The 21,917-nt window shown below is 39.0% G+C and overlaps 1 protein-coding gene across 1 annotated transcript in view; it reads right to left on the reverse strand.

The window, feature by feature from the left end:
• The window catches only part of reep3b (receptor accessory protein 3b), a 68,062-nt gene extending 46,882 nt beyond the window's left edge, over positions 1-21,180 (reverse strand). Inside the window, exon 1 of the mRNA XM_042507327.1 lies at positions 20,918-21,180. Coding sequence (XP_042363261.1) covers positions 20,918-20,949 — 32 coding nt within the window. The 5' untranslated portion in view covers positions 20,950-21,180. The remainder of the gene's footprint in view (positions 1-20,917) is intronic.
• Between the last annotated feature and the right edge of the window lie 737 nt (positions 21,181-21,917).

Raw genomic sequence — 21,917 nt, forward strand, 5'->3', positions numbered from 1 at the left:
CAACTGCGGTGATGATAACATTCCAAGAAGCATGGCAATGGATGCTTAAAACATGAGCAGCTTTATTTCTATTGCAGCCACTAGGGCTGGGTATTGTCAAGAGTCTCACAATTCAATTCAATTTCGACTCTTTGGGTCACGATTCCATTCGATTCAATATTGATCCAGTTGCTTCGATATCGATTTAGTTATGTGTTGATGTCAGAAATACCCAGATAATTCATTCGAATACCTTCTGATATGTGTTCAATAAAGCATGAATTATCTTTATTGATTTAGAACAAACTGACACCAAAACTTATTTTACCATTACATTATTCTTTATTAAATAAAGATTTAACCTAAAATAAACTAAAGTACAGAAAAGTGCACATTATTGCCTGAGCTGAACTTAACAAAAGTAATAAACATTTAAGCAGGATTTGTCAACCTGCATTTGTGTGTGATCCACAGCTTTAGCATTAGCAACAGGTTCCAAAACATCTGGGTGGTGTCGGCTCAAATGGTTAGGTAAGTTCGTCGTATTGTTGCAGTGTTTAAACACTGACTCACGAGGCTCACACATGACGTTACTATTATCGACTTTTTGTATCCAAACTTCGGCTTTCAATGTTGTCGGCACTGATTTTAACACACCGCTACCTCGCACCACTGTCGCCATTTTAATGAATAAACAACAGATGATGTTTTGGGGTCAAGTGGGGCCTCTGAACAACGTCAATCACACTCCAGCGGCACTCACACTGCCCCCACAGGAGTGCAGCGTCATTACAACGGAAATAATCGATTTCAGGATTTTATTCAATATTGAATTGGCAAAAACATATTGCAATGCACTGAAGAGTTGACTTGTCATCGATTTATCATGATCTGACTTAACTTTTAGCAGTCCTACAAGAAAAGAGTAATTCTAAAAAGTATTGTGTATTTTAAGCATGTATTAGACGCTGTTTTCAGAGATACTACCGATGTCTGCTTCATTCATGAGATAAACACCAGTATAAATAAAGAACCAACCACTTACAGCCAGAGTAAAACTATACGTCTTTGTGGCTACTGTAAACCATCTAATGTAATCAACAGAGCTCTTTTCCATCCTGACACACACACACAGACACACACAGACACACACACAGTAAAAGTACTGACAAAAGAATGAATATCCACACCCTCAGTCATAGACACAGAGAAACAAGGGCAGTTTGTCCGACCTTTCTGCTCTAAGCTGCACACCATATATTTTCCCTGACAGAATTGTGTGTATGTGTGTGTGTGCATGCACAAGAGAGAAAGAGAGGGAGGGGAAGAAAAACGACTATATCAGTTTATAGCAGGACACTCCTTCCCTCTCTCTTTCTCCCTCTCTAGCATTCTTCTTCTGCTCCTCTCTCCTCCTCCTGCACACTGAGCTTGCCATGTCTGCAGCACAGTGTGTTCTCTGCAGATCTGCCGAGGATGCATGCTGGATCTGTTCAGCTGGAATATATACAGTGACTGCATCCTCAGCCATCTCTGCTCGTACTACCTGGTACATTCCGGGAGCTTTTCTCAGGTTTCAAGATGATCAGGTATAAAAGCTGTTTACATAACAAATGTGCATTTCTAAATCTGCTTTATCTTTTGGATGCTGACAAATCTCTATCTGCTCTTTGTCAGACCATATCTTCCATCAATTCACGGAGTCTCTGGCTCTCGTTATCTCCAACACTGTACTCATCGCTACATCGCTTTTTTATTATTCTCTCTCCCACGAGCATACATTCTCACTGTCAGTAAATCAGTTTTTTAAATTTTTTTAAGTTGCAAAAATGCATAGTTTTTCCTCAAGTGTAATGTACTCTCCATTTTAATGTGGTGTATGTTACAAAGAAATTAACTTCTTATTCTCAAAATTCTGACCGCTTGCTTCTTGTTCACAGAATGTAGTTGTACTTTTAATTTCAATACTTAAGTACATTTTATATTATAAAATGACTTTCCATACTTAAGTGCCGTAAGCATCAGTTACTTAAAAGACTTTTACTCAAGTAATATTCTAACAGGTGACTTTAACTTCTACAAAAGTCATTTTCTGGCAAGACGTGTGCTTTTACTTAAGTGTGGCTTTAAGGCACTTCATCCACCACTGCTTGTGCTTAAGTTCACAAATTTTGTCTCTACCCACCGCCATTAACTCATGAGAGCCCCCAGAAAGTGCACCAGGCTCAGAAGCAAATTTAAGATAGTGGCCAAAGGTTTAATTACATTGTCTTGGTCTTTCTTACTGAGTTACACTGGAAAAAGAAGAAATCAGTGGATAATTTTTTGTGAGCGTCAAAATCCCAGCAAAACTACTCATTTCACTATCAAGATAAAAGCCATCCAGTCTGTTAACATTTGGAAAGTCTAGAGGAGCTGCAAGATTAAATTCTTTAGACCGCCATTAAAGCCAGCAAAGTGCTAAACCGGTAATCAGTCGCTCAGAGGGCTTAAGTTACCCAGTTGGGTACACTAGGCTGCACTCAGCTCCCGTAAGTCTCAAACTCCTCTGTAAGGAAAGTAGCTATTGGCTCCCCCAAAAGTCGCTAGGAGTAGCTAAATGACTTAATCAACTAAGAGAGAGGCAAAACTTATAGAAAAGGCTGACAAGATAGTTTACAAACTATTAATTTTTGTATTTACAAACTTTTTTTTGCTGCCATATAACTATAATGTTAGCTTTTTTCTTTTCTTTTTTAGTGACCTAATGAATGCAGAGCAAAACAAAAACATGGGGTTCTAGTTTATATTTGGCCAGAGGTACGACAAGAGGGACAAGCAGCTGACGGAGCGAGACTGACTGAGACAGAGAGAACTGTGTGAGGGATTTTGGGGTGTGAAACTAAAAAAGAGTGAATATTTAAACAAAACATAATGTCTCTGTTGTAACTGGATAAAGTCATCATCTGTGAATGGTCGTAAGCTGCACACGCGTGATTCATTTGCAGGGCCGGCAGCTCTCGGAGCGGTCACAGAGTCCGCTGCAGGTTGGGACTGTGGGTGTGCTGGTCAGACTGGCTGCATGACTGCTGTGAGAGTGATGAGGAGGAGATGGCAGCCGACCTGGCTGTACTCGGCTCTCGTGAGCTCAGAATAGAATCTGTTAGATGCTTTTTGCAGAGCTTTGTCAACACAATCATTCTCCAAATGACCAGAAAAAGTCGCTAGATTTGTCGCTGGTCGCTTTTTACTAATTAAGTCGCCAAGGGGGCCTGAAAAGTCACTAAATATAGCGACAAAGTCGCCACGTTGGCAACGCTGCACATGCCATATGGGCTTAATAATGCGGAAGATCTGGGTACTTTCATAATGCAAAAATAGAGCTTTTTTTTTGCTTCATGTGCTAGTGAGCAGCTCTCATAGGAATAAATACTGTATCCAGATCTTCTAAATACATCCATGGTGCATGTGCAACTCTCAACTGAGAGGAGGATGAAACCATATGGCTCACTCCTTAGCTAATTCCAGCTTCAGAGTGTGTGTGTGTGTGTGTGTGTGTGTGTGTGTGTGTGCGTGTGTGTGTGTGTGTGCATTTAGTAACACATGTAGCTGTGATGTAATGTGTGAATCTGACATTCATGTGGGTTGAGTGTACTCAGTAGTGACCACTGACATGCATATTGCTAATGAATCTAATTTACAAATGGTGTGTGATGTGTCAGATGTCAATGTGAAAAACCATTTGGGGTCATACACTGAATTAAAGAAAAACTAGGTATAAGAGAGCAGTACTGCAAGTACTTCAGTTGTTAAGCCTAATATTGCTCAGCACCTGCCACTGTATGACTGTCCAACTTGTAGTTTGCCATGTAACAGCAAGAAGCTAAGACTGTGATCATGTAATCTGACCCAGTCACCATTTTAATAAACAAAAAAAAGCATGTAGTCTGATTGCAGCATAATAATAACTGTCTTGTTTTAGCCCAACCACCATATGGTTGGGATTTCATTGACCAAACCATCTGGTAGTCTTAGACCATAAGGATTAAGAAATCTGAGGATGCATTAATAACCTGGTCTCTACTTATTTGATTGACCTGCTGCCATGACACTGACATGACTGTACAGGAGGGATGTATGAAGGAGCTCCTGCAGGAGTATGGGATCCTCCTTCTTAAGTTTAATAATAAAAACAGCAACTTATAAACAAACACAGACACTGTTTATCTAGTTGTCTATACAGACACACCAACCAGAGTCCCTTCAGCAACGGGCGAGCCGCCAACAACCACAGCAGTTTATTTTCCTGCTGTTGCTATAGAAACAGCCAGGCTGCCAAAGCTTGTATGCTCTCTCTTATGTCTGCATCTCACTGTCAACTCACTGTGCTTTATCTGCATAAATGTAGAGAACAATAGTGCTGAACCACCCATCCAAAATAAAGTTGAATAAATCCCTGTCTTACACTGGTGTGTGGGTGTGTTTGTAGTGGAGAAACTGGTTACACAACAACCTAGACCCCCCCCCCCCCCCCCCCAATGGCTGAGCACACAGGAGAAGCAGCCTGAGGGTCAGTTCTAGTTGTGCAACTCCAGACAAGTCTTTCCTCTCCAACACTGTAACCTGAAGATTTTGTGTTTGGCTAGCATATTTTAGTCATGCTAATGAAGGGCAGTGTTGATGCTGTGATAGTGGCAGGTATCTATTTTTGCCTGAATTGCTCCTCATCTGCTTTAAATGCAGTGAGTCTAATCACAGAACTCCTGAACACATATGGCTGCCTTCCCACATGTTTCTGCAGCCTGAGGCCACATCCACAATCTGTGATTTTTGTTTTAATCTGAAAACTATCTCTGTACACAAAGATCTTTCAGCACAATTTCAGAAAAAATCTGAAAAAAACACTTACATGTCTGAAAACAAATATCACATGACCAGCAGATTGTCTACTCTGCAGTTGGCTGCTTGATACCTTTTTACACAGAGATTGCACATTATGGCCCCTATGAAGACCCTTTGTTTGTTTGTTTTTTTAGTCAGGACCAAACAGTGGCATCATGCTGCTCCAGTGTGTGATTTTAGACAGCATGTTAGCATCACAGAAACAAAGGAGGCATGACGGGTGTGACATTTGACACTACAACATCTGCCTCTAGTGTAACATATAATCAAACACATCTGCAGCATTTTTAAACAATAATAAGGGCATAATATGGCAACAATGATCATTTAGCCTTCCATGTACCATGACAGCTGATATCGTTCTCTGCTTGGAGGGTTCAGAGCTCCCAAACCTCATAGAGTGCCCTGGTAATGAGACCTAAAACTCAGAAATTAAGCCTCAATCCCACTGCACATAAAAATGCTAATATCTGTAATTTTTTAAGGCTATGGGAACGTGTACATCGCCATTCACACCTAGGTCAAATAACTCTGCAGTAGTCATAGGTATTTATCGCTGTGGCTCCAATCATCTTCGATGGGAATAACACTTGGGTGAATGCACTTATTTCAGCTCCTTAACTGGCGAGATGAAATGACGCACTGCCACTTATTACCATCCTACTTCTCCTGAGCTACGCTAAAATATCCATCCAAATTAGTCTGCACCAAGTTTGAAAGAGAGACTGAATAAGTAAGAGATATAAGAAGAGAAGTAACCACCATGAAGTTTTCACAGGACTCTCTGAAGACTGTTTTCTACTGTTTACCTGTTTACCGGCCTGTTTATGACATCGAACGGACACACCAAAACAACCCACACACACACACACACATACATACTCATCTGCTGCAGGGCCTTGTACACAGTTCTGATCAAGCTTGACAAGTCATGATTGACATGGCGGTTTCTGCCAATCCAGATTTAAATGCAAACCAAACATTTTCCAAATAAAATAGGGTCAGCAGTGTTTTTAAAGGTCTTCAGAAACACTTGTGTGAATGCAAGGCGTAAACGTAGCAATAGTTATATGCATGAAACAAAAAAATATGAGCATGGATGTGCCCCAGGATTTGTTTTTTTTAATTTGAGTTATGTGAGAAGCTTTTTGTAAAAAACTACTACTGGTGTCATTTCACTCTGCTCACAAGTGTAACGCACTATTCACTGAACACTGTGCCACTTATTGGAGAGCTTGTTATGCAGGAAAATGGGGGGAGGGTTCTCAAAAGGTTCCTCTGGGACAGCAAGGCAATCAAGGACAGGAAGACCAAGCCTCAAGAGTGGATCGGAGTGTGAGGGAATAATTGGAAATTCATATGCTGCACTAATTTCAATGTTTGCAAATAGTGGTTATTTGCTGCCCATAAATTTAGAGTAATCCATCAAATCCATCAATACACATGATGACATGCCTCAGGAGGACAGCTTTAATGGTTAAGTTTTACACAATTTGAAGCAGTTTTTTTGTCTGTATTTGCACAGGTGTTCAACACACAATTATGATCTGTAAATGAATGACAACGGTGTTCAAGGGATATAACCACAACAATGAGAAATTCTGAGTCTTGATAATGCTAAAATGTACACCATGCCTTCTGTTGGCCGTCAGTCAATGTCAGGCCACTAGAGAGAGTCTGTTGCCCTAGTTTTTGCAGTGTGTCCCGCAAACATCCTGTTTGTGCTGTGGTTGCACTAATCAGCCCTTATCATTATTTTTGCGGGCAATACAGCAAGCTGAATCAGCATCAAAGCCCCTCAGTGAGTGAAATCAACCCAATTGGCTGTTTAGCTCAGAGGCCGTTTACATGGCAACAGTTCTTGCATGAAACCTTAAACTTTTGATTTAGTTTGGCCTATTGTTCACACAATGGCATTTTGGGGTCCTGTAACACTAATTTTTGAAACTGGATTCCTGAGTATAATTTTTTGAAAACGCCACACCTTCAGTCACCGTGTAAACTGGCAATGCACCAGTCCTGTAAGATTGGTGACATCACAACCGCACTTTGCGCATGCCCATTGCTTTTCAGAAAAACAGCCATGTGTGAGTAGGAGGACAACAATAACAACAATGGTGCCTTTGTGTGTACGTGAGTGGTGGCACGAGGCGACAACAGTCAGCCTTTGTCGCGGCAAAGTTCTTCAAAGTCGGTTTGGTGTCTCTCGATCTTGAGAAGAGGAGGTGAGGGTTTGTAACTGTTTGAAACCTGAACAATTTGGTTGAATTTATGTCAAAAACATGGGAAGAAGGCAATGAGCAACGAAAGAAGGAATGACCCAAAAATTTGAAGGAAAAAAAAGTACAAGAAAATTACATGATTTTTTTTTTTTTAAAGAAGAATGAAGAAAAAGCTGCATTTTTTTTTAAAGTAAATGGCCCAGAAAGAGCATTTAAAAATTCTAATAATTGTGTAACAGAATTTTAAATGTGTACATTTGATAATTAGAAAAACAGTTTTTTCCCTTGCTTTTTTCTCTTTCCCTGGTCATTTTCTTCCCTACCTTTTTGAAAATTTTCTGAATCTATTAATTTCTTGCAATTTGTGGAATATTTCAGTTGCTCATTTGCCTGTTTTCCAGGTTTTTTAAGAAAACGCACCAATTGTGTCTGAAAGCAGCCCAAGAAAAGGTTTCAAAGGGCTTAATCAAATGGCATCAGAAAGATCAGACCCATAGTTTTTATTAATTTATGACATGATGCTACTTGCACAAACTGTGAATAATCATCTAAGTTTCATTGATTACTAATACGTCAGTCAAGGCTAATCTAACATGGCACAAGCCATGCACCAGATCACATCTTTAGGCAGCAGCAGTTTCTTAAACCACGCATGTATAATTCATTAAGCAAAAAATCTCCTTGTCCAACCTGGTAGAACTTACTGGATTCAGCTTGTACCAAAAAAGTCTCATCTTTCACTGCCTTGGCCTTCCAACTACTCTGTCTAGCATTTCTTCATATTTTTAAAGGTACATTTACATTATTAAGAGAAACTACACAACAGCAGAGACACCTTAACCAAGTGTCTCTATACACCAAACTCACACAAAAGAGTTTGAACATGCACCGAAATGTTCTTGAAACAATTAAGTGAAAAGCAGGGCCCCTTCTTCATACCAGAACTATCATCCCTCTATTTCCCTTTTCTCCCTCCCCATTCCCCTTCTTCCCATTTCAACACCTTCTCCCTCTCTCTCTGCATGCAGCTGAGAAAATAGCCCTGTTGCTTTTAGATAGACCTTGACTCTGGGCTCCAGGTCAATTTCCCTAGTTTCCTGACACCGTACACCACCAACAACCAGATGGAGGGAGGGGGAGGACAGGACGATAAGAGAGAGAGCAAAGGGAAAGAGAGACAGAGAGAACAAGAGCAATAAAAACAGGAGACATACCTAGAGAAAGTAGAGGAGGGAGGAACAGAGGAGAGAGGAAAAAAAACACAGAGATCTCCAAGATTTGAGCTTCCACCATCTGGTTTGAGCTTCAGCAATAAGAATTTGATTACATGACTTTCCCCCTAAAAACACAGAGGGAGGATTGTTGAGAGAACTGCTGCTACAGCAAATGAGACTGGTTACAGTGCGGGGTTGTACATACCCACAGCATTTCCTCATGGGGAAAAAAATGACATACATCATTAGACTGGTCTCACAGCTCTCCGAATCTTACAAATACAAATACTGACTTCACACATCATATACAAGTTCAGACTTAAGTTCAGTTTTTCCCCCTTCTGGCAGCAGAAAAATACAGAGATGCCTTTCTAATGAAGTTGGAGCAACTGACTTGCATGAGGCACACAGTCTATTTAAAAAGAATTCATCAAAATAAGGCTTATCTTAGTTAGTTTCACCATCATTTGTATCAATTATGTTTACGGTGTACTCGCCAAGTTAATGGCTGATATCTGAGAACAAAACAACATTGTCATGAAGAAAGTCCAGTGGGTCAAGAAGACACACAAGCTGTTGGACGTCAGTTAAAAATCACAATAGGATGCTGTGAGATCGCAAGACCACGATGGTGAGACCACAGATTCAACATGGCGGCGCCCGGCTGTAAGATCTGTAAACACTTCTGAAAAATTCTAAACTAAACTATAACTAGCAAATAATAATTCTCTCTGACACCACTGGAGATTCCCCAAACAACAACAGGACAACAACACTATCTTTCACAGCGGAGTACCTGGAGGCACTCATCGACAATTATTACTAAACGTGCACAATGGCAGATGACGGACATAAAGAAAACAACCCGAACAATGGACCCCTCAAAAACTGATTCATCCACTGATACCAACGACCTGCTTTCCACTGATGTACAGGTTAGTGTGCTTGAATCAATAAACGAAAAGCTTGACGTTCTCGGCGCACCTCACCAAGAAATAAAGGACTTAAAAGGAAACCTTGAGTTCTCTTACCAACAAATCGGCGACCTCCAAAGAGACAATACTGAACTCAAACACTGCATTAATCTACTCACATCTCAAATGGACATGGTCAAGAAAGAAAACAAAACACTTCAAGAAACAATCCTCGATGTACAAACAAGAAAAATGCGCAACAATCTAATATTTTCCAGAATCAATGAAAGCACATCTGACAGCCCAGAGACCCCGCTCAACACTTCATTCATACTGCTTTAAACCTCCCGACAGAAACCATCAACAAAATAACATTTCACTGCGTTCATCGACTCGGACCCCGCATGCAAAACAAACCACGGCCCATCACCACGAAATTTGAACACTTTAAACAAAAGGAACTTGTCAAATCAAAGGGGCGTGAACTGAAAGGAACCGCATTCGGAATGAATGATCAATACCCCCTGCACACACATCTACCCCCACACACACCATCTCTCTCTTCTTGATTATGTCTATTTCTATATGTGTTTATGCTTGGCTTGTGTTTTGAAATCATATATGGCCATTTTTATCTACATATCGCTATACTCCACATGAAATGCTAAAGTCAAACCTCATAATTGTGAGCTGGAATATCCTGGGCATTGGCTCACAGACAAAAAGATTCAACCATTTAACCAAATTACAAGCAGACATATGTCTATTACAGGAAACTCATTTATTACCCTCAGAACACAACCAACATTACTCAGCCAGTTACAATTCCAGGAAAAGAGGGGTTTCAATTCTAATCAGCAAAAATATACCACTAATCCATCAATCAATCAACACCAGCAGACCCAGAGGGCCGCTACATTATTATCAATGCGTCAATCTACAACAACATTACAATTGCAAATGTCTAAGGCCCAAACAATGATGACCCTTCCTTCTTCCATGCTTTTTTCCTTACTTAGTGACATACCAAATTCAACAGTTGTCATAGGAGGTGACTTCAATACTGATATTGACCCCACAATTGACAAGCATCTCAAACACATTCAAACCCTGGAATTCAACAGAAACCTTAAAGCAATATATAAACTGTTTTGGTCTTGGGGACACTTGGAGATCACTAATCAGTGATCATGCCCCCATCCTTTCCTTTCCAAATACCTCAAGCCCCCTATCACTAGATGGTGCTTCAATATCTCTCTGCTTAAAGATCTAGACTTTGACAGTTAAAAAACACAATTCATGATTAAAAGATTAAGACACGAAAAATTTTAATACAATAACAAATCCAGGAAGTATGTAGCAAATCAACTCAAGCACAATAAAGAAAAATCTATCATTTCGGTCATAAAGGATTCAGCAGGGAAGTCAGTGACAATAGATGTAGACATAAACAAAACCTTTCGATTATTTTACAGCAAATTATACACCCCAGACCATGAACCACACATATCAGACATTAAATCTTTCTTAAATACATTAAACCGTCCCAAACTGACCAAAGAACAGGCAAATAATCTGGACAAACCGCTCACACAAGGAATATCTAGAAGCACTTAACCAAAAAGCCAAACAACAAAGCACCTGGCCCCGATGGCTTCTCTGCTGCATTCTACAAACATTTTTGGAGAACACCATTTCACCATTATTCATCAATATGTGTCAAGAAATCAAGCATAGCTCCAAGATCCCACAGCACATGAACACAGCCCTCCTCACAGTACTACTGAAGCCTAACAAAGACCCAACTCAATGTTCTCACTACTGCCCCCTATCTCTCATTAATACAGATATCAAAATAATAGATAAAACTCCAATCGCATTGAAAACATCATCCCACTTATAATACACCCTGATCAGACCAGATTCATTAAAGGAAGACACTCATCTGACAGCATGCGCAGACCATTTAACTTGATAAACATCACTACATTAAACAATTAAAAGATTAAATACACGCTGAGAGGTTGTACTGACAAGTTTTTCCACAAATGGCAACCCTTTATTTCGTATTTCACAAATTTAGAGGTACTGCCCGATTGAATGTGTGCCTGTTGTTGCTGTACTTTATTATACACAAGTAACCATCTGTAGGTACTGATGATGAGCTGAGGCGGGGTGGGGTGAGTTTGGGGCGTGGGAGGGTGCAGTTTGTTTGTTCAGTTTATTTCGCTACATTTTTAATTTTCCGTAAATTTTTCTTTTTTTTTCTCTACACTCTGTTTATAGAGTGTTTTTTTTCATTTGTTGTTTTCATTTGTATATGTGTATGTGTACATATGTCTAAATTTGTGTATGTATGCATATATGTATATATTTTTTTAAAAAAAGAAAAGAAGGTAAATTGTAATTCTGTGACTGAAAGTATCTTATTTGTCTTCAATAAAAATATTTGGGGGAAAAAAAACAATTAAAAGAACATAATTGCCTCCTTTGATGCTTAAAAAGCCTTTGACAGACTCATCTAGACATTCCTATTTATAACATTACAAGAATTTGGATTCAGAGAGTCGTTCATTCACTGTCTTAAGACACTAAACACATCACCCATGGCCATAGTCACAACCAATGGAACAACATCACAACCATTCACTCTGTGCAGGGGAACAAAAACAAGGATGCCCACTCTCTCCATCACTCTTTGCCATATTCATTGAACCCCTTGCAGCTGCAATCCAACAAAATGACAACATCAAAGGCATCCACATCTCCAACACTCATCACAAGATAAGTCTTTACGCAGACGACATCCTACTGTACCTACAGGCCACATCAAACTCATTGCAAGAATCCATCAAGCTCATTAATCAGTTCTCCAAGATATCAGACTACTCTAAACTGGACCAAATCCACGATTCTGCCATTATGTGAGGGGAACGGGAATGCTGTATCCCCAAATAGAACCACTCTCATTTCTGCTGTTAACATTAAATATCTTGGAATAAACATTTCCCCCTAGCTGTCAGAGTTGTTCAAATTAAATTTCACACCCACTCCTGAAAAAACATAGAAGATGACCTAAACCGCTGGATGAAACTTCCCCTCTCCATTCCAGGTAAAGTAGCATCAGTCAAAATGATAATACTACCCAAAATCAACTATCTGTTTACAACGATCCCAACCCAACCCACCTCCAATTGGTTTAAATCGCTAGACTTCATAACAAACAAATTCCACCGGAAAAAAAAAAACAATAATTAAATTAGCAACACTACAACAAAGTAAAACCACAAGAGGGCAAGCAGCACCAAATTTTCATCTTTACCTTTTATTACAAACCATTTACAAAACACCACAACTGTTTCAAAAACTCTGTCATCTCGATGACTCTGTCAGCTTGGTGTGGAAAACTAATATAATTGTAAAATCCTCATTACCCCGAGCAAATACACCCCCATCTGGCACAACTCAGACTTCAAAATGAACAACAAACCTCTCAACTTTACCACCTGGAAAGAAAAAGGTATCACACACTTACACCATGTCATCCATAACAATAACCTAATCACTTTTGAAAATCTCACCCAAAGGTTCATCTTGCACACACAATACACCCGATTACTACATTAATGCCATGTGGCTCTGCCCTCCAATACATACCTTTTGGGAAAACACTACCAACAAAATATCTGGCCTAATGGGACGCAGCCTTCCACTACCCCCCTCCCTCTGTTTACTTGGAGATGTATACGTAATCACACCAGCACCAGACAACACCAGATCCATACTTAATGCATAAGCCACCGCCAAGAAAACTATACTTCTGAACTGGAAATATATACATTACATTTCAATGGAAAAGCTCTCAGCCTGTCCCCAAGACCAAACTCCACTGTTTGAAACAACCTGGACCTTTCCTCTCCTGGAAAAACTAAACTTACAAACGACATTGTCTGTGAGCTAAAACCCTCAACCCCACTAACCAACGAACCAACTCACCAACAGCTAATTAAAAAAAAACAAAAATGTTATCTAATGTACTTATGTTACTACTATTGTTTTTGTTATTATTTCTTTTATTATTATTATTATTATTATCATTATTATTATTATTATTATTATGATTATTATTACGGAGTTATCAGTGTTATTTTTATTGCCATCTTTCTCCCCTTTCTTATTGTTGTTATTATTATTGTTTATTATTATTATTATTATTATTATTATTATTATTATTATTATTATTGTGCATAAGCATATCCGTCTTAGGCTTATGCCCTTAGTGTTTTTTTTGCTTTTGTTTTTTTTTTCTGCCCCCTATTTTTTATTTTTCACCTATTTATATTTCTATTTACCTTTGTTACTTATTTCTGTTTTATTAATTATTATTATTATTACTATCTTGGATAAGCATATTTGGGTTAGGCTTCTGCCCTTAAGAGTTTTTTTGGGTTTTTTTTTTCTGCTCTGCACTAATTTATCTGTCTTATCTGTCTTATCTACTTTTGTCATCTTAAACTAGCGGTATTTATTTATTTACTTATTTATTGTTTTTCCATTACATTTTTTAATTATTATTATGTATATATAATAATATAATATGTAATAATATTCACTTTATTATTTCTGACTAAGTAATTAAAATTTCTATACACACACAAAAACACACACATGCACACACAAACACATGCAAGCACACACACCTCAAGCATCAACTCACTCAATCACACAACACAACCTTCGCCCCCACCCCCTCCCCCTCCCAACCCAATTTTCCCCCGTGGGTCTCTCCTTGTAAGGTGACATCTGCCAGGCAGTGTGGGCTCCGGACTCACCATCACCAGAGCCCACCGATCCATGGTCGGTCTGGCTGGGTAGAAGGATGCAAGTGCTCCCCTGTTACATCCACAGTAACTATAACAAAAATCAAGGTTGATCCAGCTGACAAAGAAGAGCAGACCCCCTCCCGAAGGTCTGGGGGTTGCCCACCCAAAGCTCAGCCTCCACCTCTTGACCTAAAAAACATGAACTCAAAATAAAATAAACAAAGGGAACAAGCACCTCATCTCCCCTGTCCGGCCGGTCTGATACCTGCACTTGGGGGCCACTCCACCGTGGATTTCATCTGGGGCCCACCCAATCACTGCATGTGAGAGACCTGCCCACCCCATCCTCCCTCACCCTATAGAGTGGTGAAGTAATGAGTGCTGAAACAGGGAAGTCCATTAGCCTTTTAGCACTTCCAGTTCCCTCGTCTTAAAGTCTCTGAGTTTTTTGAATGGTTTTTCGGTAAAATGCCCTAAATAAGGTCTGTGGTTAACATAGCCTAAATATATTGAGAGGTTTTGTTCTGCAACATTAAATACATCCACTTAAACCCGATTTCTGAACTTTTAAGGAACTGTTACACGTCTTAAAAAAGGCGGTTGCAAAAAAGTGGCTAAATGGGACTACAGTGTTTGTCTGGGACGTTAGACGTCATCACACAGAAACCTTAAATGCACTTGTCCGCCTTTACAGCTTTACAGAGTTGTGCTGGACCTTGTAGATTTATCTGTTTATAATATTTTGCGTTTTAACATGTTTTTACAGTGTTTGTAGTGGTATTGTTTAATACGTACGTCCACGATGTAGCTCATGTATAGCCTAACAATAAGCTTACAAAAAAGGTTTTGCTTCTGGCAATTTCATTTACTATTCAAAACACACAAAAAGTGGTGTTCATCTGTGAAGATTATCACGCTGAACAAAACGTGTAAGTCTTATCAACTTGTGTTTGTCACGAGTGTATTTTTGGCGATAATTGAAAATCCCATTCAAAAATCCCATAAGGTTTTTGACGAGGGAACCATTGCAATGCTACGTCATCCCTTCACCACTATATACACATTTACTCCCTCTTCTCTCTCTCTCTCACACACACACACACACACACACACACACACACACATACACACACAGAGCAACATAACAATTACATAACAGATAATACATTATCTGGAGGAATCCCAAAACACGCAACTGCACCAGTATGCATTACTCCCCACCAGATTCTTCTTTATTTTATTTTATTTCTTTATATATATCAAAGTCTATCACTACCCGCCAATTCGAAGCCAGTTTATATTCTTGTTTCTTTAGTCTACAGTGACCTGTTTTAACTATGTTGCCTTTTTTTCCCCATACAATGTCTGTTCCTTGTATTTGCCTTCACTTATTGTTGTACTATCACCTTATTGCACAATAACCTTTTTTTTTTTTTTTTTTTAAAAGGCGTCAGTTAAAAACAGACCAACAGTTTATCCATTTCATTTGGAAGATAAACTGAGAGTAAGCACACCTGGAATGTTGCTAAGAATGCCCCAAGTTCTAGGCATGTGTATAGAGTCAGCACTCAGCAGCATGGATTCAGATAATGGTAGATCATGGCATGGAAGCACCAGATCAGTGGAGAGTAAGAGATTTTAAGTCTGCGTTTGCTATCCAAGATCTGGACACATTTCGTCTTTTGTAAAAAATTCTTGATTAAATGCTTGCTGTTTGCAAAATATGCAGATAGGAGATGAAATACAATGACAATTCACCATGTAATTGTTGTGTAAACTTATTGTGTTGATTCCTTTCTGATTTCCTTGCAAAAAATCCTGCTGAATCCACTGTTCAGGTACTTATTTCACACACAGTGAATAGAGGCCTCGACCTGAATGTTTGTGGAGTTTGGTGTATCGTGCTTTTTAAACAGTTTTTTACCTCCACTACCACTCCAAAGATATAGGCATTTTCTTATCCTCTATTTAGGAAAAAAAAGTTGCTATATCGATTTCTAGTCAGTGAGTCGTATCATATCGCAACTCTCTACATGAGCCCATTTCGTTCTTGTCATGCATCGCTGAACATGTACTGTAACACACACCGTATTGCTGTTAAAACGTATCTTTACACCCCTACAAGTGACGCCTGTCACAAATATTAACCAAGTTTTATGGGAACAATGACAGCGACTGGATCTGAAGACTTCAGAATGAACTCTTTATCACACACTTTACGATTTTATATGCAGACTGTCAACAACAACTTACCCCGACTGGAACAGACCCGGTCCAGGTTAGTCCCATCAGCTGTCAGACCCATCAAACATCATCATCTCAACAGTCATAAAGTGAGTCCAGCTTCATGTGGATCTTTAATCTGATTTCACAAGTTTGCTTAAGGTGTCTTTCTTTCCTAATTCTTGGGTGTAACTTATCAAACAGTTTACCAGCCAAAACTCTGCTTTGTCAGGACTGTATGGGTGTGGTTTGATGTGATTTGAATGGCAGGGGCGTGGCAACATAGGTGAACATCCCCACATATCACATTCTGACCAAAATTTTAGCAGAAAAATGTGTGATCATGTAGGAGAAAATCACTTGGAAAAACAACTGATAGAAATAGTGTTTCCATGGCCTTCACAAGGCAGCATTACTCAGATACACTATAAGCATACTGTTTGGCTTAGCATATTATTCAACAGCGATGAATATAAATAAGGCACTGCCTGTGGCAATAAGTCCATGCGCCACAGGCAATTAAATTTCCTGAAAGGTTGGTTACTCACTCTGCTGAGAGCTACAAGCAGACTGCAGCTAGCATACTGGATGCAACATTGCAACTTCAGACAATAAAACCAGTGTAGTTAGGGCCACGTTTATTCTTCCTTTGTGTTTTGAAAAAAATCTGCGTTTATACGACAAAATTGTGAGATTGATCCTCGTGTACACAAATCCTCAAAAACAACCAACAACGCTGTTGTATGCATGCCAGGCCAATAGTTGGCGGTGTAACTTTGTAATGACACACCACAGAAGAACACCACACACGTGCGCCAAGTGTGGCCGTGATGCCACCACTCTAACGGAGTCAGCGCATTGCCAGTTTACAGAAAGGGTGGCCTTTTCAAAAGATTACACTCTGGAACCGGGTTTTGAAAGTTTGTGTTTTCAGGCCCCCAAACGCAGTTGTTGTGTGTGAATGAAAAGCCAAACTGCAACAAAAGTTTAACGTTCTATGCAAGGCCCATTGCTGTGTAAATGGCCCCGAAGAAATCAATACACTTCCACTCATGAACACACTAGTTTTCAAATATTACATTAATATGATCTGCTCCTAACTATAACCAAGTGGTTTTTGTGCTTCAAGTTAACTATGCATTTACCATAAAGTTTCAACATATCTGCTATATAATAACATGCAAATTTAACATATCCATGGTTTGCAGAAACTTATAATGCCAACATTTTTCTGGCAATTGGGTTGAACAATAACACTGTGCTATCTGATAATAATTATGACCATAGAGGTCCACATTCTTGGGAAGCATATCAGCGTTTCTCAAGGCTGTTTAACTGCTGGGCAACTTAAATGCCTTTTGTCAGAAGGGAGGCTGTAACAAAGAACAGCCCACTGCGCTGCATGGAGAAAAAGCTGGAGAAATAGAGACTTGGAGAGATACACACACATATGCTGGAGCCATTCCTTGCAGGCGGCCAACCTAAAATTAGTTGGTCATGGAGTGCTGAGTTGAAAATCAGTGTCTGACTTTTTTTAACTGTTGCATGACTAGACAGTTTAAATGGTTGTTGGAAAGGAGATGTGTAGAGGCAGAAAGGGTCTGCTGAGCATGTTTTATGGTGCTTTCTTTCTTTGATAGTGAACATATTAGAAGTTTCCAAAATAAGTTTTAGTTCTCTCTTATTAAATGCATTGCCATTTAAGTTTTTCTTTTTAGTATGCTATTGTGAACAGAGAGAATAAAATTATTAATCCTTTTGAATTTGTCATTGCATAATTTTATAATTTTAACATTATGCATGAGCTGCATGCTTAGAGCATCAACTTTACCCCATACACTGCAGCAACAGCTACTACCCAACAAGCCACTGTAATGGAAATTATCAACCCTCCTGACATGGGCATTGGACACTTGTCAAATAGACAAGACCTAAGATCCAGTGTACAGAATCTAGGCCAGAATACTTCAAGATCAGTTTTAGCTTGCCCAGAGAAAATTATAGTAGACTCAGCACATCATACCATTACTGAGCTTCAGATATCTTTGTTTGTTTTACTCAACTTCAGTCTGGGGCATGAAGAAAATCAGTTAATTATCTCACCATCAGGATGCTACAGTGTTTGCTTTGTAGATGTCTGTGGGTTGGACATCAACCATTCATACTGCAAATGATTGGACACCAAAATTGAGGACACTAAGTGTATCTCATTTTGTAGAATTCAATGTAATCCAATTGTACAATGCAGTCAAAGCACTGTTCATCTGATGCAGATATATATAAACTCTAAGTGAAGCTAAATGTCATATATATATATATATATATATATATATATATATATAAAGAGAAGAAACCACCATTAAGTCTTCACACACCTCTGTCCCTGCTGATTTTTACTGTTCTCCAGTCTGTCTGTGGCATCTAACGGACCAAAACAATCAAAACAACCACACACACAGAAAGTCTGCAGCAGAGCGGTGTCCACAGCTCTGTTCTACTGGCAACGGGAAAGCAGTCTATAGTCTAAGTTTAGCTGGTTTACCCATGTTTAAAAAAATCCTGCATGCACATGCAAATTTTGGTGGACAGTGACTATTTTATTTAATATTTTAAAAAAACTTTTTTGTCATACTTGCTGAAACTCTCACTATATTCACACATAAGTACATGAGACATATATTCTATAAAATAAAAAATTGTTTTTCCTTTTAGTGCTTCTAATAGCATATGCTAGAATCTACCATGGCTGAACATAAACAACAACTTGACAGACCTGATTAAATGTGACTCTGTTACTGCATTGCTTATCTCTCACCTGAAATGTTTTTTTGAAACATATTTTAGTGTACTGTATAGCTGTAAAATGAGACGGTTCAGCTTGACATGGCCACTGGGTCACAAACTATCCATCTCATGTACTACTGTGTGGATGAAAGTTTTAGCAAATATGACAAAAAGTATATTTTTTTCAAAAGTTATCTATTGTAGCTTGAACCTTAGAGTCACTGTTAAGTATAATGTCCCAGAGTAAAGAGGCACACCAACAACAAATGCTGGACTGTTTATTGGAAACCAGCAATGGGCTGTTAATCATTAATGGACTTTGGAACAGTCTGGTGTGTGATGAAATGCAGCACAGAGGCAGGAGACGAGACAAGGTTAAGGACAGGTTATGACATGTCCAACAGGCATGAAAGTTTAAAATTCTCATCTGCTCCCAATGCTTAAACCTGGGTCTCGACTAAACACTGATGAACTGCATTATGACCTGTGACCACAGTCTGATACAGAAGAATATGTTCAGAATCCAACAACAGACGGCTTGTGATCTAAAGTTGCATGTGAGGGAGAGGCTTTTTCACATTTTCCTCCACTCCCTTCTGTCCTTTCCGCTACATTCCTTTCCTCCATTATAACAAGTTACGTAACTTCTCCTCCTGGATGTATACAGGCAGGAAAAAAAAACAAAAGGGAGAACAGGAGATAGACAGAATGATAAAAGGGTATGGTGTTGGGTCAAAAGATGACACTTTTACCCCAAAATATGCACATCTCCACTGTATTAGCCCTTTGAACTGTGAGCAAGTTGGTCCTATTTCTGTTAAAAAAAATGTGGAAATAGGAAACCAGCAACTTGGTAAGAAATGTTCCACAAATTGTAAGAAATGGACAGATTTAGATTTTTTTTTTTTTAATTGGGGGAATGTGTAGAAATATCAGAATTGCATGTTTTTTTAATTGTGTTACAAAATCTGTATCATGTTTTTTTTTATAAGTTTTATAACTTTCACCAAGTTTTAGGTATGTTTTTAAACTTTGTCCTTATTTGACCAATGTTCCGTAATTTTTTTTTTTTTTAGCTGTTTTTTCTTCACAAGGTAATTTTCCCCAGGTAATTTTCTTGTACTTTTTCACATTTCTTGCTAATTTGGGGGTCATTTCTTCTTTTGTTGCTCAATGCCTTCCTACGATGTTTTAAAAACGATATTTTTGCTCAGCTTTCAGAGGGTTAAATTTGAATCTCTGACTTCTGCTTTATTCACGAGGGACCCGAGCAGCATGACAATAGAGGATGAACTATCAAACCAGACAAATCCATGCAAAGCCAAAGAAATTCATTTGATGCGGTTTAATACTATTTTCCTCCTGCGTGCTAACTATGCTATGGCTGCCAGGTTAAACTGGGCTGGGCTGGCTAATAATATCTTCAAGATGACAGCTGTATCGGACACTCCTTCACACATGAACAAGTAGAACTTGAAAGTTTCCACTTTCAACGATACTTAAAAAAGGTACGTATTGTAGCGGCTGACTCATCAACCTGCATGATCATGATTCATAAACAACATGCTAGCATTAGCTTTAGTCGCAATAGCAATTTAGCAAGGCTAGCCGTTAGCTATTTATGCATTTGTAGAACGTATAAGTATTTATGTGTTTTTGTGGTAACTGTTTGTCGACACAAAATATGTCGTTTCTTGTTGACAAAGCTCCCGCGTTAGTCTAAAAAAATAAGGTAGGTCACAACTTAGACCAAGGACGCTAACAAGTTAGCCAAGCAAGCTAACAAAGTTCAATCCCTCCAGCAGCGATTATTTTCGCCACGAAGTAAAAGGACCATTTGAGTTCAGTTTCAGCACTTGAATGGTCTTAGTACTTACACAACCGTTCTCGAGATGATCCAGGACACCATGTTTGCTGTACGGGGATGTGTCAGGTAGCAGACAGCCCCGTGATAATGTTAAATGCTAACCGTAGCGCTGGAACGGTAAACTTCTTAAACCCAAACTTCGATGAGCGGATCCAGGAGCAGCTCGCTATCTCGCTGTACATCAGCCGACCAACATGTTATAAAAAAACCTTCACTCTCACTGCTCTGTCTCCGCAGCCATAGCTAAGCGATGGGATATCTATCCAGTGTGATTCCTTTGTTTTGTGTGTGTAGCAATCTCTCATCCCCTCCAGTTTTTCCTCCTTCCTTCTCTACTTTCCTCCCCAATTCCTGGCACCAGAACGGTGCACACAGATAGCCACTGACGTCAACAGGAAAAGAACTGCCTCCCGGACATACTATTGGACAGTTCATTCTGTTTACAACAAACACAGACTATTATTGGTTGGCTGCGTTTACCCATGTGACTTCTGCGTTTGGAAGAAGCGGTGGAATTTCAAACTCAGCGACCTGTGCGCTAATTGGTCCGTCTCCGATTCGTGGCGAATTTTGTCCAATGAGTGAGTGAAGTGATGAGTTTGTTTGATGGCTTTTTCCAATCGTTTTCGTTGGGGAGCTTTTTCCTAACACGGAAACGGACGATAACTTAATTTTATGCAGTTCCTTTACTAAAGTAAAAGTACTAATACCATCCTGTGAAAATACTCTGTTTTATGTAACAATCTTGCATTGAAGATGCAAATTTGAGGAAAATGTACTTAAAGTAGCCTATTAAAGGTAGAACTTAGAAGTACCCAAGGTAGGAAAGAAAACAACACAAAATTATTAGAAAATTAAATTAAAGAAAATTTGAAAAACATACTAAAAACTCAAATAAAAATAGAAGAAAACACCCACAAAACTCAAAATTATTTAACAAAAAGAAAATAAAGAATACCATCCAAAACTCAATAATATTAAAAAAGAAAAGAAAAAACTCACAAAGCTTT

Source organism: Plectropomus leopardus, chromosome 19 (assembly GCF_008729295.1).
Source record: "Plectropomus leopardus isolate mb chromosome 19, YSFRI_Pleo_2.0, whole genome shotgun sequence".
Taxonomy (NCBI): Eukaryota; Metazoa; Chordata; class Actinopteri; order Perciformes; family Serranidae; genus Plectropomus; species Plectropomus leopardus.